Source organism: Branchiostoma floridae, chromosome 15, assembly GCF_000003815.2.
Source record: "Branchiostoma floridae strain S238N-H82 chromosome 15, Bfl_VNyyK, whole genome shotgun sequence".
Taxonomy (NCBI): Eukaryota; Metazoa; Chordata; class Leptocardii; order Amphioxiformes; family Branchiostomatidae; genus Branchiostoma; species Branchiostoma floridae.
Genome location: NC_049993.1, coordinates 9,250,221 through 9,270,279, shown reverse-complemented (window position 1 = coordinate 9,270,279; position 20,059 = coordinate 9,250,221). Strand labels below are relative to the sequence as shown.

The following is a 20,059-nucleotide window of genomic DNA, read 5'->3' as shown; positions in this document are numbered from 1 at the left end:
CTCTGAGGAGTCACTCTACAACTTAGCGAACAACATAGTGCACATTACCGCCACTACCTGTCCGCCACCCTGCAGGTGGAAGGCAGTGAGTTTCACAGAATCATCATTTATTCAGTATATGCCTTATACATATATGTCAATGTTCTGGAAATGTCTCAAGAAACTGTTCGAACAAAGATGTGTCCTGTCCGGTAAACTTAGACTACACTTTCTGAAGTATTAAAATTGGAGGTTTCAGATGAATAAGCAAAAGGCCGCTAACTCCTTTAATACGTGGCTATGGCTGAGATTCAAACCGTCTTACCAGTGATATATTTCGAGTACAGAACTCACTCACACACGGCCAATGACCACAGCGGTCGTAAGGGCTATATGACAGCAGGCAGCGGTCGATGATATGTCGGAATAAGAGGTTGGAGACCTCATGCCTCAACCAAATATTCTAATTATATTCACGCAAACATTTAACGTTACATACTCTATGCATAGTTATATACGAAATCAACTTACTCATGCAACAAGCATGAAACTACCACTTAAATGAATCATGGCACTTAATTGATAAAAAATACATATGTTACAAGTATCAAAGTCCCTTTATGGGAGAGAAAAAAAGAGGCACTCAAAACAATACTTCGATTTTCCACGGAGGCAATAACGATTGAAGTCAGCGACGGTATGCCTGGTGTTGATTTTTATGGCACTGGACATTTTTATTTCTAAGGATGACTTGTTTCCTTTGTCCAGTTCGTACAGATAAAGGATACCAATCCGCAAAAACACCCGAGATGGAGCCACGAGATCATAAATAATGTATGTGCATATTCCCAATCTGCAGTACAGACCCATTAAAACATATGTCCTTTTGATATTATATTAGTGTCACAGACGAAAGACACCGGATGGTTGTCTGAAACGTCTGACCGTTTCCAAAATTATATCCATTTGCTCGAGTAGTTGCTAATTGGCTGTTTTTATTACCTGGATGTCTAACCTTCATCGACTAATGATATGATAATTCTGGTCATACCGAAATGCATGTCTGCTCCACTTTTATAGAGTAATCAAAGACGAATCAATATCAAGTTATCCTTTTACTAGCCACGATGTCGGCAAAACGTGAAGACGTACGTGCCAATGACTTCTTCCAATGACCAGCTATGAAGAACAACGGAAGTGCAACCATTGCCCAAATACAAGATGTCCTCCATACACATACAATGTATACTATATACCCAATATCTGTGGCAGTTGAGGGAGACTATGATGATTCACGCGACTGGAAATGTTCCCTTAACGACTCTCAAGTACAAAGAGTTATATTTGGGGGAGGGGAAGGATTTCATTTCAAACATTTGATAGATTGGTATGAGGGTCAACATCAAGTTACTCTTTACTCCACAGTTCCATTTAGTTAAACGCTTTCTAGACTTATGTGGTCAATGCTCTCTTCCAATGCCTGTCCATGCGCACTTATATAATCTCTCACTTTCCTCTGAAGCTTTTGTGCTAAACGAAACGTGATACTGTAAGTCAGACATTCATCATCAGAATCAACTGGGAATAAACGGTTTAGCTGACGTACAGATACGCCCAGTGGTTATCAATCCGCCTCTTAGTGAAAATAATTGCCTTCGTTATCGGTTATCTCAGAGACATTTGTGAAATTTACGGCAGATCTCACCCAAATACCACTATCAACGCTGCAGGGTTTGGAGATTTAACTTAAGAATCTTTCGACGCGGGTCGCTACCATTGGTTGGCATGAAAACATGCTGTGAGAAGCTGGAGTAGTGTGTAACTATCAGTAGATTCTGATATATACAGTAGACAGCTGATTTTAGAGAAAACGTCGTCCGAATGTTTGTTGTATCGTCAAAGTGTAGTTAAGCTATATTATCCAGTTGGCTATAAGGCTGTTAAGTTCGAGTAAAACCCCAAATAATCATCGGAATAAAATTACTGCTTTTGTTGAAAAAGAGAGGATCTAAGAAATAGAGGAAACGTTTGACAACGCTGTTATTCCGCACCTACAGTGCCGTACCATATAAAGCCGCTAGGTGGCCTAATAAAATAGAACTTGACCTTCGTATTTTTCGACTTCTACCTACATGTACATACCAAATTTCGTAGGGATTCATTCTCAGCTTATTGAAATAAACTGTCCACACACACACACACACACACACACACACACACACACACACACACACATATGCACACGCACAAAAACGCACCTACACAAACACACGCACACACACAAAGACGCAAATACACACGTGCTCATACACACATACACACACACACATGCACACATGTACTTATGCACACAAATCCACACACACACACACACACACACACACATCCACACACATGCACACATGCACTTATGCACACAAATCCACACACACACACACACACACACACACACACATGCACACATGTACTTATGCACACAAATCCACACACACACACAAACACACACATGCACACATGTACTTATGCACACACATCCACACACACACACGCGCGCGCGCGCACATACGCACACACACACACACATGCACAAACACAGTCAAAGCACAAAAGCATGACGTTCTTGGTGAAGGCAAAAACAGACTGATGACGTTGGTCTTCCCAATGTATGAAACTTTCCCATATGTACAGCCATCTGTCCCGTACGGTACAGCATAATCCATGCTGGTTCGCATGGCCTTTTCTTATCAGTAGTATTGCAGCTGTTTCCACGGTATATGATATGCTGCAGAGTGCAGGGCAAACGTTCAGGGAAACATGTTTATAAATTCGTCAAGAGAGTTGTATGAAGTTTGACGTCATTAGCGATTGACACGTGTTGACACTATGGGCCCTATTTCCGGTTGACGTGACATTTATTGCTTTGCTTATGACGGAAACTAATGATTATGCCCTTTTTCGGGGCAAATTTTAAAAAGAACTTTTCCATGGTTTCTTGTATCAGTGTGTGTGTGTGTGTGTGTGTGTGTGTGTGTGTGTGTGTGTGTGTGTGAATGCGTGTGAATGTTTTGGTGTGTCTCTGTGTGTGCAGGACGCGACCACATAGCTATAGGTCGTGCGATCGTCGTACGATCGCTAACTTCGGCCATTTTGGAGTACAAAAATGTACGTCTCCTGCATAGTTTGACTGTCTTGGTACACAAATGCTGTTTTGTATCCATGTCGGTGGTTGGTTCTGTCGAGGCCTACTTCTAAATTCTGTGCCATCAAAATCGTACGACGACCGCACGACCTATGTGACATCGCCCTCTTACACTGTATATTACTTAAATGTTGGGAAAGTGTACGCCATCGGGATCAATATCAAAAAGTTTTGAGCTTTCATACCCTTTAGACGCCCTGTCTCCCTTGACGCAAACTTTCGTCTCGACGACAAGTACTTAAAGTCACGGTGAACATTTAGTGAATATTTATGCTACCAGTTATAACCCCTGGCTATCAAAACCCAGCTTTGTGTGGCGCCAGGGGCACTGAGACTCATCTGGGCACAGATAAGGAGACAAAAGCGGGAATGGCGCCGGGAGTTCTACTGCAGTCAGATCATTCCAGCCTGAAAAATGACTGGTGAAGGAAGGACGTTGAATTATATTTTCGACTTTATCAAGTGTAGAATTAAAAGTAATTACCAAGGATAGGGTGACTTTTCTTACTTCCACAAGTTGTCGCGTCAGCGTACCAAAAGGTAAACGATCAAATCATTTTGGTATAATTTCCTTAATGCGTTTCTACATTAAACTTCAAGAAATAATGTTAGTGTTATAGGATTTGTGAAACGTGAACTGAAATGGAACATAGAACTAGGTCTATGGAAGGATACAATGACATGCGTGATAATGACACAAAAAACACCATCCTTAAGTAAAAAAAATAATTTCATCGGGTTGGCAGAATATAGGATATAGGAGAATTGTTTTACATAATAACTAATTTGTACTCACTTTTGCACTCACTACTCAAAACGTAAGAAAAGCGAGTGTAAATTGGTTTAAAATAATTCTCCAATATCCAACATCCGTACGATTTTGTATGAAACTCTCAACAAAACACAACGCTTTACAAAAGCCATACAATCGCATTGGTACGTTTGCTACATATCATCTCATCCACGTACGTCAATTATACTTGGATAATCATGTGGATTTTCACGTCTCATGATGCAGGTAAGCTGCATCAGAGCTGCGCCAGCGGTTCGCTCGGCGACTGCCCCTCGGCGACAAGATTAAGTGCACCAGGTGCGATAACGTGCCTATTTCCGCTAAGCTCGTATCTCTGGGCCGGCGAAGCTTCACTAAGGCGCAAGCCGTCACGGCGACTCATCTCAGCAACCAGAACATTCCGCTCAATGGCTGAGGTGCCGTCACGTGAACCCGTTCCGCTGTCACATCCATCTCAGGCTTGGCGCTTCTGGTGAAACGAAATGGCTGGGTCAGTCATTGGTATCTCTGGGACCCCATTCTGTCTCTACATACATGGACATGTCAGGTGTTACGGCGTAAGTTTACTTTCGGCCAGAATGCTATCGTCCCGGTCCACGAGGTGTGCGATTTTGTCGTTTGTTTACAGCATGCACCAAAACTAAGCAAACCCATTACGCACTAGTAGCTACAGTATAGCCATGCAAATGTGTTTTTGTAACGGGTTTGCTAAGTGCAAGGTCATTGACCACTTCTGGGTACCGAACTACGCTCACTGTAGCAGCATATCTTCTCATATGTCGTGATGTCACCATATTTTTGGCGTACGGCCGTACAATAAAAAGTTTTCGCAACATGTTTTATGACATTTGAAACCGATTTATGGCACTCTATTTACAATGATGACATCTCTTCTCTTTTGAGTAGTACATAGGTCTACGAAGGCCTCCCACGATCCCAGACATGTATGACTCATACGGATTTCTTTAAGATTTGGAGCAATCTATTAGCAAGGGGTTACCGTTGCCAAGAATCACTCTGAATCGACAGACAAACATTAAATGCAATAAAGTCAGAATATATGCCGGCTTAGATGTCCCCCATAGATAGCATGAGGATCGTTTTGCCTAATACACACCTACGCGTAACCTTTGCTATCATTAGGCATTAAGGCTAGTTATACAGCCTAACTAACCGGGAAAGCGAGTAGCGGAATTTTATCAGATAATTACACACACTGACGACTAGAGGACGTGCACAGCAGACCTCATCCCCTATCTATGGATCTAGAAGGGAGGCTGTTAACATGGCATCTAACGGTGAGAAAGTATACAATAGCGTTTCATTACATCAAACCTGTTGTTCTTTATCTCTTCAAATTGAGTTCACTATGTGCCGTTAGAATGATGGATTTGCCAGTTATTGTGTATCAATGACATACAGTCTCAAAATAATGAAAAGGATACATTTAGTTCAGTTGACGAATCAAATTGTTAAGTTTATGTCATCATTATGGTAAACGACAAAGTCTTATTTTGTGCAATGTTAACCGCGTCTAACAGACGATATGCTTTTAAATAACTGGAAAGCCTTAATTGGCCCAGCGGTGCAAAGTATCAACTCACTGGAAATTCAAATAGTACGCCCTTAATTGATACAGAAATGACTAGTAATCCAGGAACTTATTTGCCTTGCACCCAAACACTTTATTTCGTGGCAATCCTGTTTTTACGTACACCAAAATTTTGTTTGTCATGGTGTAGTGGTCTGCGCATTCTGCTACTCTTTTCAAATTCCGTTGAGCAGGTAGCCAGGGTTCGCGCCCGAGTTTGGACACGACTGGCATCATCGGGCATAGTCCTTTCGGTTGGGACGTGAAGCCGGCGGCCCTGGCCTAAGCAATCCTCCTGAATACTTGTTGTACTGCTGGGTTGCTCTATGTTTGTGTTGTCGTCCTTCTGTCTCAAGAGACAATGGAGTAGGCAAACAGTCACTTGCCGGCGTGAGTTTGGCGACCTCTTGTGCCGAGCCTGCCCATGACTTATTAAGGTGCAGGGGGGGGGGGGTGCAATTCCCTCTCCACCATCTCATCTACTGATGCTCGTAGTCTCACAGTTGAAGGAACTGCCATTAATCTAAGACGGCCCCAGCAGATGCAGATCCGTAGGAGGACTTCCGACCAAGGATATCGATGTGAGGCGTTCCTCCTACCCGACTCGTGTGTAGTGAGTGCGTCTAGTCTTTGAATGTACCAAAACACTTGACGCATATACTCATCCTGCCAGATCCAACACCACTCAGTGCAGTTCAGTTTCTTCAGCCGTCCAGATGAGCTCATCATTCTTTACTATGTATTGTATTTTGAGCATCTGTTAGTCTTCGTATTACCAACATCGGAATTCAGCCTCTTGGGTGCAAAAAGTTTCAATCCATAGACCAGTCATATTCACCACTTCACCGTGAATACATATTGACATTCAGCTACAAGGTGTAGAGATCAGACAAGCTCATAATTCTTTGAAATAAAACTCAAGGAGCAAGAAGGATGTAAATGAATGGATACTTTTTGAAATTTCATCGCGTCTTTAACCAAACCATCTCTATTGTATCTACTTGTACTTACTTTTAGAGATACCAAATTCGGAATACAGGCTCAACTAGTATTCAATATTTTAGTTCATGGAACAGTGTACCACCTGCAGTAAGTAGTCTTCTACCACAACCCTAATCCATTCCTCATCAACGACTCCATAACCACCATGGTAAGTTGTACCTGAGGTTAAGTCTATGGGAAACACCCTTGCATTGCCGGCTCTACCTCGGTTTTACCTCAGGTTGAGTCTATGGGAAACACCACTTGTATTGCCGGCTCTACCTCGGTTTTACCTCAGGTTGAGTCTATGGGAAACACCCTTGTATTGCCGGCTCTACCTCGGCTGTACCTCAGGTTTAGTCTATGGGAAACACCCTTGTATTGCCGGCTCTACCTCGGTTTTACCTCAGGTTGAGTCTATGGGAAACACCACTTGTATTGCCGGCTCTACCTCGGTTTTACCTCAGGTTGAGTCTATGGGAAACACCCTTGTATTGCCGGCTCTACCTCGGCTGTACCTCAGGTTTAGTCTATGGGAAACACCCTTGTATTGCCGGCTCTACCTCGGTTTTACCTCAGGTTGAGTCTATGTGAAACACCACTTGTATTGCCGGCTCTACCTCGGTTTTACCTCAGGTTGAGTCTATGGGAAACACCCTTGTATTGCCGGCTCTACCTCGGTTTTAGCTCAGGTTGAGTCTATGGGAAACACCCTTGTATTGCCGGCTCTACCTCGGCTGTACCTCAGGTTTAGTCTATGGGAAACACCCTTGTATTGCCGGCTCTACCTCGGTTTTACCTCAGGTTGAGTCTATGTGAAACACCACTTGTATTGCCGGCTCTACCTCGGTTTTACCTCAGGTTAAGTCTATGGGAAACACCACTTGTATTGCCGGCTCTACCTCGGTTTTACCTCAGGTTGAGTCTATGGGAAACACCCTTGTATTGCCGGCTCTACTTCCTAGATGTTGATATTTACCACACGAGACAGATGTGAGGCAAACTGATGAATTGTGGGTCAGAAGTGTTGACTCAGCTAAATTAGCCAGGCTTTCGGGAAGTTGTCGGATGAGATGATTGATTTACTCTATATATATTCAAAAGAGGACCATGATTGAATCTAAATTATTCAGTTGGATCCCAACGCCAGGATTTGACCGATGGCCTTGTCGTTTTAGGTGACTGTGTAGGGAGAGTTGTGTGCGGGTTAAGGGCAATGCAATTGCCAGTCAATAGTCTAGAAGGAGACTCTCAGAAGAGGACAAGAAAGTGAGAAACGAAGAGCATCCTGTCCATGATTATTCTAGTATCATAGAATGTTATAGGTATTATCATTATATGTATTATTATCCAGGTAGGACATCGTGGTTCTTAGTCTCTTGATACAAATTTATGCAAATTAAGCTAATTGAAAGTAAAACAACCTAATCTGTGCAATATTTGTTGATGTTGCCTATCATTGTACAATAATTGAATTTTGTATACATTGACAAAACTGTATACCACGTAGCAATTAATAGTATCCTTCGGTTAGTGTACATGCCGTTTCACCAGGTTTCTTCGGGAGTCAGTGACACATGAAAGATCATACATGCATCAACGACTGACAACATGCAGATTTTTAATCGCAATCAAGTTCATATTATAACTTTATTCCATCATCCATTAGGAAACATAAACGTCCTTGGCCTTTTAGTTACATTTATGCCTTGTAGCTTACCAAACTAACCTAAAATTTTCCATAAATGATAAGCAAAACTCAACGTCTTCACCAAAGAAAGTACCTTGTTGTCTATGAACACACCTCAACATGGCACTGCAATTAAAGTTGAATAAAGCTAACAGGCATTGCCTACAAGGTTTAAGGTTCTAGTCCTTCCCACACCAAATGGTGCATCGGACGGGCCCAATCTTCTTTATTTTACATTCCTGGGCCACCCAGCTTTGTGAAATTACTATCAGGGTAATCCGCTGGCGGTGTTCTGTGTGCTCAACTACCACACTCTTTCAACTAATATACTCTTTCCAAAACGAAGAAATTGCGCACCAGAGGGTACCATTTCTGATGTCTTTGGTATGATTAGGCCGAGAATCGAACTCACGGCCTACCGAATCCAAGACAAAAATTATACCCACTTGGCCACTGCACCAGTTCTACAAGATTGTAAGACTCATTCCCTTATCTGTTATTGAAGCTAGCAGCAACAAGTTCTCTTTTATGGCAACAGTACGCTGTTATCTGTGAGTTAAGGCGAGAAAATCCGTAATGATTGCAACCTAAGCTGGTCTAGTATCACCCTCATGATAGAACGTATAGCAAAGCCTTATGTGAAATCTCGAAGGCTTTGAAAAGAACCGCATCTCTTCAAATCCGCCCACCTCCAACTAAGAAGATCCTCCATACATATGGATTCTACTCCAAAGAGCAATAAGACCCTACACAAGTGTGCTTACTTTCCTGGTGCAGCCTGTTTTTTTATCTCGTCGGCATATCTCTTGTTTAGTCAGGCATTTCAATCAGATAACCCGGTGCTTTAGACAAATGTTTCTTGTGATCTTTTGGAACGTCGATGAAGGTAAGACATCAAGGTAATAAGATACGCCAAAAAGCCGTTACTATAAAAACTGAATATCCAGTTGCGTTTTTTGTGGATCTTTTGGAACGTTTTCAAGTTTGAGGATTGCGTTGATTCAAGAACGCTATTGTCAAGGTTACAGAGGTACTTTTAGAAAACAGTTTCTGTCCTTCTTCCAACCTTTTGATTTCACGCATGCCTAAACCCCAATTTCATCCTCTCTATCTGTTAACGACGATCTTCAAATTCATAATTCATTGTGAAGTGCCGTGGTTTTGATTACGGAACTAATGTAAAGTGCACATGATGAGAAAACAGCTCTCAAGATGTAGATAGCGATGCTGCTACTTTCTGTAAGGCTCTCGGCTTCTAGTAGATCTACTGTACAGGACCGTAACGGCGTACGATGTGTGTAAAAGATGCATCAGAGTCTTAAGATTGTTGATACCTGCAGTGAAATGAAACATTAGCACCTGTTTGATTCCCTGCCAACAGTACAGTCGGCTTTCTGCATTACCTTCATACATGGGTGATGATTTTTTCTTATAGACCAACAACATTATAGACTCTCTGTTCTGTTGATATGGCGTCGAATGGCCGAATGTCTAGGCTAGTTTTGACACGAGATAGAGAGGTCACGGATTCGATTCCTGGCATTCACCACTAGACGTTGTCGTTGGGATATATACTTAGGGCCTGGTCACGTAGGTCGTACGATCGACGTACGATCGCTAACTTTGGACATTTTGGACAAAATGTACCTCTTTTGCAAAGTTCAACTGTCTTGGTACACAAATGCTGTTTTGGATACATGTTGATGGTTGGTTCTGTCACGGCCTGCTTAAAAATCCTATAGCATGAAATTGTACAACGATCGCACGACCCATGCGACCGAGCCATTCCTTGGAATCTTCTGGATTCCACTCAGGTATGAAAACGGAAACTGGATTTCGGTTGGGGAAGTAAAAGGTGTTGGAAGAAGAGGGATGGACCCCGCCTTCTTATGCCATGCCCTAGACACTGTGTTTTACAGCCCACTGTCCCCAAGGCTTCGAAAATACTGTAGAACTACCTTGACCTTTTTACAATGTTACATGCATCGAAACAAAAGGCAGATATCCAGTAATCTATTTTGCAAAGAGAAACATCGTTCTGTGAAATGGAATAAATGACCAGATCTAGGGAAGCCGTGTCCTGAATGAAAACTCATGGATTCAAGATAACCTCGTGCTGGTGCATCACGAATACGTATTTTAGTCCTCATCATTTCATTTCATGGATAAATGATCACGTATCATGCGCCTCCCCCTCGTGTATCAGAGAGATTCAGGCATAAATCAACACACTGGCTAAGACGCTACAACACACGTGTCGTAGCGAAGTCACATTGCGCATTGAGCTATAAACTAACCAAAAAGCGTATACTTCGTCCTCAGTCTGCGATTCGACCGCTTAGAACACTTAGATAAACGACTTTCAATACAACCGCATAGAATGAAGGTGAAAGTTATGCAGTGCTGCATGTATTAAAGACGCAAAGAAAAGCGCCTCGTAAAAGTTTACAGCTAGAGATTCCAAAAGCTGAAGAAGGTGGATATTGAACACACAGAAGATCATCAGAATATATGAAGATAGACCCGGCCCGTACTGGCTTTTTGAAAGGATTTAAATCTGTTTTAGAGCAAGAGTATTGCGGCGTAATTGTGCTCTGTCTAAGCTATTCAGAAGAAACGACAGAAACTCGATTATTTTCATTCGCTCCCTGTCCGGGTGTATAACTGAAGGTGACTGCACGATGTCTGTTTATATTATCTACGAATAAATGAGCTTATCAGTATTCTAACCGTGTCAAGGTCGGACATCTTCATCAAATGTCACCCAACACTGATTAACTTTGATTACTAAAGAAGCTGGCATGATTAGGACGTGTTCTTACTAAGTGAAAATATTGTTAGTGGTCTCGGGCAGTGGGATTTATGCTTTAACTGCTTGAGTGACACAAAATGATACTTGTGGCGACTTTGCTGGGATTCATTGCGAATATAAAACATGCACCTCATCAGTTTTAGATTGGAGTAAGAAACCGATGATTCAGAAAGCAATTAATGCAAAATAAAGACAATATCGAAGTCTTATTTTTCACGAATCAATGGCGATGTAGATCCAGACAGCACGTTTGGTCATAACTTGTCTTCACTAGACCCTCCTGTTGAAGGAACTCACACAGACGGACAACTCAGAAAAATACACCAAATGTTATTACGTTAGTTACTCAAGCAATTGGATGTCATACCCAGTTTCTGAAGTAACAGTCATTTTGGTTTTTTTTTTAATACAGTTCAGTTCATCTTCTGAGAGATGACACCAAGATTTCCACCAAGTCCTGTCCAGCATGACAGAGCAAATCTCGTCCACCTGAAGTCATGTGGCCTCCATAAGCATCTTATCAGTTCAGTTTTATTTGAGTCCAACTTGCACGTGCACAGTACAAACAGGCACATGAAATCTGTTGGCCCACAAGGGCGCTGCACATTAAGACCGTGTAATGCAAGATAATACACAGGTAGGATTAAAATCAATTAAAATACAATTTCCAATAAAATTAAGATAGCACATACATTATAAAATCTACTATACTGTACAGCTCTTTGAGTAGAGTTTCAGTGCACGGGGCATGAAAGACTGGGCGTGCCTATTCGTCCTACTGAAAGAGGGAGTGGGTTGTTTAGGACGTCGCAGGCTGTAGTTGCTCTGTGTGGAAGATATAAACTCATGTAGAGGACTGCCATCATCTTTCAGTATGTTTTGAATGGTTCGCAATGTTGCCTGATCTCGCCTCATGGACAAGGAAGGCAAGGACTCTACAGGTATCCCAATGATCTTACAGCAACGCTTTTGTATTCCCTCGAGCGAATGGGAAAGGTGATTAGGCAGCCCTCCCCACACTGGACTGGCATACTCTAACAAGGGACGAATAAATACCAAGTAAATGCGTGTAAGCACATCAGTAGACAGTCCAGACTTCTTAGCTACAGTTAAGTAGTACATTCTTGGACGAGCTTTTGACAGCATATACTGGACGTGTGCGTCCCAAGTCAGATCGGAGGAGATAACAATACCGAGGAGTTTGAATGAAGTAACACGTTGTATCTGTAGGCCAGCTATTGTCAGATGGGGTGGATTGGGAACATTTTCCTTGTTCCTCGTACTAATTACCATATCTTTGGTTTATATTATATAACCTTATAAACTGGATGTACATCCTTCATCGACATGACTCAGAACATCATTCTTCTATTCGGGCAGTTTTAATTTTTCCCTGTCAATGGAAAAGTTTGGTAGAGACAAGTCGGAAACTGGTCGAACTTTACATTTCTATTCATTGAGGCGCAGGTTGCCCAAACGCGTGATGCCCTGTGGGACACTGAGGCCGCCCCGACAGTCGGAAGGGTAGTGAACTTTGTTTAAAAAAACAAGGCTGGACTACAGCCTAACACCTTTCGTGAGTAAGGTCTTAATCAAGATCAAGTGTCTCATCTTATCCTTAAAGGGCCACAAATCACTGGAGAGTGCGATCGATTCTCTTCCGATTTTTAAGAGGATCTACTCGGTTTCGGCGAGTGTGGGACTCATTCTGCGGAGGCCACGTTCACCTATTCCGATACAGGGTTTAATATAGAACGACAGGTTTATTCCCTTCACGTAAGTCACTTCCAGCTAATGCACTAACGAGTGCAGGGGTAATGGCATTGAACAGTCCGGGTAAAGCAGTGAGCACATTTCTCTTCATGGGTGGAGCGGAGTGAAGTGTTCAATGTGAAGCTTGTGAGAGCTCTCATGGTACAAGGGCTTACTCATATACGTCTGGTTGCCATGTCCTTGATGGGGACACTGATGAAGTGTCATATTGCAATAAATGTACTGTCCTCTAAATTAGAATTTTCGGTGACCCTTTAGATCAGAAATAATAACATCCCGTTACGATAACAATACAGTGCTCCAAAGCTCTTCCTATTTTTCTATAAACGGCAAAAAAAGAGCAATGACCACAACGACAAAGAACAAGATGTACTTTCTCTCTCAGATGAGTGTGAACAAAGTGATTATGAGAGAACTGAAAAAAAATTATGATATTCTATAGATACTTCTTCATGATGAGTAGAACGAAAATATTTTCCATAGATGATAGAGACCACCACCGTGTCAGAATATTTATCTAATTTTGTTATTCTTTTCCTTGTCATAAATAAGTGTCTTCTATTGCAATGCTATGCCATAATGCACCATAGGACACCAAGGTCACATTGAAGATGACAATAATAATGATAATGATGATAACGATGATGGTTATGCAACAGTAATAAAGATACAATTTAGTGCCTAATGGTAACAGCGTTTGGAATGATGTCCAAGTTTAATCTACTCAGTGCATCCAGATCAAATCTACACTCACGGCGCTGTCTTATCGGACAGGTAGAAACCGTGAAGTATGGGGTATTTCATCATCAGCATCTTTATAGGACATTTACCAAGTCGTAACCTTCCTGTATGTTTTCGATTCCCCGTGTTTTCAAGCCTAACCCCCCTCTCCTGGGATTTACAATGGAATGTTCCTGTACTTAAAAGAAGAGTTGACCGTACTCGACCGCGATGAGGACTTCCAAAAGAATGGAAAGTAGGGGTGGAATCGATGCCTGCTTGACCCAAGGATCGCGGTTCAGATCATTTCTTCAATCAAACGTTTGGGCTTAATGAAGGCTACTGGACTTCGTTGCACGCGCTCCCCTCCCCCACTGTAGTTGTTTGTCCCTAGCTAGCTATAGTGTTTTGTAAGAAAGATGGGGAAGGGCTGAATCTTTAAGACAGAAGGAAACTCGGTAAGTATAACGCTGCGTTTTGGCTCGATTCCCATCCGTGTTGTGCGGTTGTAAACTTTTCTATGCTAACTTTCCCCGGCCGTTCCCCTCCCTTCTCTAACGTGGTTGCGTACGTCGCCGTTGGGAACATTAACACCCAAGCACTTAATACCCGAGGTGAAGTAGTACAGACTCGACGCCGGTGTCGAGTGTATGTTGTGTTCTCCTTGACGTAACCACCTGTGCGAGGCTGTCGTTCAGAATCTCTCGCCTCTTCGTCTTCCCCAGGCACTGGGACTCGGCGCTCGGCAGGACGCTGAGAGGGACACCGAAGGCGCGGCGACACCCTCCCGGCATTGCGACCACGAGATCCTGGAAGCAGCAGCCATCTACGAGCGCCACCGGCATCGGAGGAACAGCAACCCGGCCCTGATGGCAGCCAAGCCCTGCTCGCTCAGGCTGCGCCCCATCCGCATCGCGGTGACGGACAGCGATGGCGAGGCGGCCGAGGACATCCTTCAGGACGACCGGTAAAGTGAAATGCTAGCGCTATAGCGTGCATCTGTCAGGTGGCATGACTGAAAAGGGGGCAATAAAGAGGAATGTTGAGAGGGGGCGTGAAAGGTCCGGGCGGGTGTGATGGGCGATCGATGGAGTTGTAGAGCGAGGATGTGAGAAGTTAATATTGTGTGTCTGATTGGAGGGAGTACGAGTGAGTCACTCGCTTGTGGGAAGAAAAAAGGGGGAGAGGGCGTCTCATATATAAAGTTAGAACAAATATATGGTTTATTAGATCTGGTTGGCTCAGCTCGCAGTGTTGCATGCGGCGCGGGTATATGTTCTGGCAGCTAGCCAGTTACGTAATGCCGGGGTGATAAAAAACAGTTTGCCAGTGGCTCAAGGCGCACGCTAGTTAGCTTTATTAATATACCCGCACAACGTGTGTGGCTTTAACAAGCCGTGCGCTGTGCTGACCTCACATTCAACTAAACGGCCGTTCGGAGCGACAAGACGCTGCAGGATTTGATGTCTGTGCATCAAGTTCAAGTTTGTTTGTGGCCGTGCGGGTTTGTCTTTCCAAATCCACGAGCTGGTTTCCCCGGATAGTCATATATCTGAGCTGCAGGCATCTCCAGTCGTGCCGCTCGCCCGCTGACTGCTTCTCCCTCATATGGTAGTGCCGGAATTTAGGTCGAACGGCGCACCACGTACAACAGCCCGTCCCAAGCGTCCCTTTAAATCCTGTCCACAGGCAGCCGAGTTTGGGCCTGTCGCTCCCCGTGTGTGTGTACATGCGTGTGTGTCCTGTATGTAGTGTTTACGCCTGGCTGTTGCGGCAGGATATGTTCTGTGTTTACGCGGGTGTGAGCGCTCAGAAGAACGCGGAACCGTCGCGGTGCCCGAGATCTAGATTGATGATATCCACCGTTACTAAAAGCACTGGCGGAATCAAAGCGATTCTGACGGCTTTAACTTCCATCACGCCACGTTCTGCGCGGCCGGGTCGTTAGGGGACGTGGGGGATGCGTCATCTACCCTAATTACATTATTTATTTATAACTTTATTGGGTTTCAATAAGTTCTACCGAGCCAATTGGACGGGATCGTCTTGAAACGTCATACATTCCCAGAGACCTGTACGGGTGCATGAGAGCAGCGGCACGGATCGGAACGCCAGGGGGAGCCTTTCTCATTGTCTGCGCTAGTCATCACCCCCACCCCCTCCTCCACACCGCCTCGCGTCGGCCGGACGCATCTGAGCAGTGCACGCGCCGACATCGGCAACATTCTTCGGAGGTCCGGAATTTGAGCGGGCTGGCGAGTTTGGAGCGCATGATCGGCGGGTGGTCGCCAAGACGCGCACTTGTCTTGAGCCATCAAGAGCGTGTTGTATTCAGTGCCGTCGGAACATAGTCTCGGCCGTACGGAGTTCTCGCTCACAGACTCGGAGGTTGACAGGGGTCAAAGTTGCTGCTTGGTGTGCGTCTGCGTCGCTCCGAGAGGGAAGCGACATAAGCAAACACAGCGCGACGGGCCAAACAGACCGTAGGTTCAGCTGGAGTTGGTTCCTGTCGTATTTTCTCGTGTGGTCGTAAGGAAACATGGAGGGAGGATCGGGCAATACGGGGCAGGGACAGGGGCCGCAGCAGCCGAGGCACCTCTGGGCACACGCCGCCAAACGGGAGATCCCCATTACCTTTGGATCATCCTCCACGCCCGTAGTTGTGAAAAAGGAGACCGTGGACGGGAAGGGCCGGATGCACCTGTCTTTGGAGCGGGTCCGATCGCGAGAGCGCCCGCCCATCCAACACTCGCGCATGTCCTGGCCTCAGCTCTCTTCCCAAGCCTCGACTACCACGGCACCCGGGCCGACACTACAGCCACAGGCCAGCATTCAACAGAGACGGTACCGCATTTCACTTGTTTTTCTACCAAACATTGTAGTGACACGTCATTAGTCGATCTGGCTACACCACACGCACACACTTGCTATTTTGACGGCCTTTCCCTATCAGATCATGTTCCTCTCTATAGACCGAGTCTCGCACTTGTCTTGTACGCCCGTGTCACCATCTCCCACCACGTCTATCATGTTACCTTCGGACAACACTTCGTGCCAAGTTTTCATCCGTACCCATCTTTCTTCAGCTTTAAGTCCCGGGATACAGTTATGCTTGGTGTTTCCCAGCGCTAGATGTACAGCTATCTAACCACATAGTGATTTCGTAACGGTGCCCTTAGAAACAGGATACCTAAACCACATTGTAAATCATGGCAAAGGCCAATGAGATGTGAGGTTAGTGGTATTAGAGCTAAGGGCGTTATGAAACGTGGCATATTTTTCATCATTTCGTAAAGAGAATTCGAAGTACCCACTTCGTAAAATGATAGGCTGTGTTGAATCTCGCCCCACTTACGCTTGTTTTACAGCCACTTTTGTGGCTTTCTGTGTAATTGGAAATTAGATGGGAGGTAAATAAAACCGCGTTAGTTACAATCATTCGGCACGGTAATAACGTAAAGGTAATTAACAGCCCACAACAAATAAAATCAAGAGCACGACGGGGTCATTTTGTAATGAGAGCAGAAAGGAGCTGTAGATCAGGTATTTAATGTTCTTTGAAATGTCGTGCGACGCCCGTACACTTATCCTTCAGTGTCTTATGCCCGAGGCGATGTAAGGAGCTTTGGATCGTCCTTGGGTTGTAAGTTTGTTCCTTTTGCACGCAACCCGCCAATAGGGCGGAAATCATTGTTCCATTGCCAAGTCAATCTGTGATTTAATCGCGGTGGTTCCATTGGGGAAGTTTGGAGGGGTGGCATGTCTTTTTGTTGTTGTTTTGCCTCCGGAATGACGTCAGTGATTAAGACATGAAGGGGCAATGGGAGCATGACACATCGCTGACAGATGACGACACTTGCTTATCAACTCCACCTCGTGTCGTAATGGTCCTTTTTGGTCTAACAGTACTGTAAGGCGAAGCTAAGTTGGTGTTTTGGTGTGGAATTAAGGCATGAACGGGTAAAGAGGTAGAGTGGAGAAATAGCAGCTTGCAAATGCATTGTGTATGTAGAAACGTGTCAGCGAAAATGATATCGAAGGTCGGGAGGTCAGGAATTCCAAAAGCGTCGATGAATTATTAATGTAAACTGTACATTTAGTGGTAGTATAGATTCATATGCTTAGCTGTTTTGTACCTTTCTTTCTCCGCTATGAACACCACAAGCAATGGCATTTTGCCTTTAGCCTTTGCTGTGTTAGTATAACTATTGTATTTGGTCTATGTGGGCCAGAAAGTGCGATCAAAGATCATCCTCAACAATATCACCCCTATCATAAATGGGACAGCCCACCCCTATGACCTCGTGTCAGACAGTATGATCATTACGAGTCGTCTGTAAACATGTCCCCGTGTTTGTGTTGACTCGACATCACGAACAGACTATGCCGCCATGTCATCTACAGACGACATCTGACGTAAATTCTGGCACAGAGTCGAACCGGGTCACTCCACTTCTGTCTCGAGGACTTAAGAACGTTTTCTGTTTTGTTTTATCTATTGACGAAAGTCCAATTAAGTGTAGATTTACGTTTGTTGTGATTGTTAGTGTGTCTCAAGAGGCATTTGTAGACAGCCACGATGTATTCTCACAAATGCCTTCTTGTATTTCAAATAACAAAATTGGCGCCTTTCCACGTTTACGCCTTTGAATTCTGAAATTGATTGCAGACGGTTTGCCGTCGTGCCGGCATCTGCATGTTAGTAAACAATTAGTCTTTTGAATAGCATGTCACCAAACAACAGTGGGTGAAGGTGAGTCATACATTCTGCCGTACGCACCCGATGACAGGACTGTGGTGTGAGCAAACAGTGCGATAGACTTTCCCTCTATCAGTACATCCACATATAGGAACGTATTGGTATTTCAAAACTAAAAAAAATCAGCAGAATCTGGAAATTTGTAGACACTGAATACATCGTGATACCTTCATAAAAGCAATGCAATCTACACAACTGGACAAACTTAGCTGTATGTAGTTGCAGAGATTTAATTTCCTACAGATATCGTTTAGCTGGGTGTCCATCGTTCATAAACGCAACATCGTGGCACTATTTCTTATGAAAGTACTTGTAACGTTGAGTAACTGTACATGTTTAGGTGACTGTGTCCTAGATGTGTTAATGATCTGACATATTGAAAGGGACATCACCATCTCTGTATAGAGTAATGCCTTTTGTACACATCAGGATCATACGTACAGAGGCTAAAAGCTATGCCTTGCCCTGTCATAATGTGCGCAGGGTGGTTTGATAAATGAGGCTATAAATCACATCAGGCATGAGACGGGTTGGAACATCAGTGAGATAGCTAAGAAACTAATGCTAGATTGGCAGTAATAAAGGAATAATGATGGTGATACTAGGGGATAATGTGTAGTAAACGAGCTTGGAGGTGTTAAAGTGGCGTCCTTAGGTACGCTGGAGTTCCTAACTACATGATAAACCACGCAGTTAGTGGAGTAAATGGGAAGTAGTTACAGAACCTACTGTGCCGAATCGGAAGCTATTCACTGAGAAAGAATGGGTCACTGACAACGTCATTATGATGCTGGACGACGTTCATATCATTAACGTTATAGAGTCCGTGACGGTGTGCGTAATATACACATATATTTTACTACCACAGAAGTCAATATCAGTTTGATAAATCACATCAAGGAGAATCTAAACTGTTCGCCAGTTCAAAAAATAATATAATCGGACTCTTCGGAATTTTTTCTGAATCGCTCAGTACTATCTTCAGTTAGTACTGTAGAGGAAAGAGTGTGTCAGTCAGAAATTCCGGTGAGTCCAATCTTTGTATTTGACGAACAATTTGAATTCTCTATGACATACATTTGACGTTAGTGACAAGACAGAGGCCGTACGTCGTTGTATACATCTAAGTAAGGTATCCGTTTCTTGTACAGTTTTCGTAAAAAAAAACCGTTTAGCTTACTACTGCATACTATTAGCAGTAAAACAACAACAAGTATCAACAATAATCAAGACCTCAGAAGCTCTCTCTGGTTCCATCAATCACCAGCAGTGTTTATCGTAGCAGCTCATCACCAGCCGACTTTAATGGTCGTCATGACGTAATTATCTGAAGAGATCAATTAGCAAATAGAAGTCATTCATTAAAACGGGCCATCTGACTTTATTAGGAGATAGAGTGGTGGATACGTAATTATCTATAATGAACCAAAACAAAACAATTACTTGCACATAGAGAAAATGACATTTGTTGTCAATTATGAATTGTTCTTTCGTAGTAACGGAACGAGATGATACAATTGAAAGTCTTTACACTCATCCCTGCAATCGTACGGATCAAGTGAAAGTGAAGTGAAAATACTAGGCTCCAAAAGTCTAACTGTACATTTTCTTTACCAAGCAAGTTCCACGCACATACCAAGAACGATAATTAAGATCCATTCCATTATTATCTAGTTCATAAACACACAAACGCAAAAATGACACTGAGGCAGTTATAGCCCTATCGGGTAAACAATGATTTTTGCCACAGGCTGATGCTTGC

General features: G+C 43.6%; 1 protein-coding gene across 1 annotated transcript in view; it reads left to right on the top strand.

Moving 5' to 3' along the window:
• Positions 1–20,059, top strand: part of LOC118431375 (cAMP-specific 3',5'-cyclic phosphodiesterase 4C-like) — a gene marked incomplete in the record, with an annotated part of 222,145 nt that overhangs the window by 38,439 nt on the left and 163,647 nt on the right. The window contains 1 exon segment of the mRNA XM_035842516.1: positions 14,264–14,505. Coding sequence (XP_035698409.1) covers positions 14,264–14,505 — 242 coding nt within the window.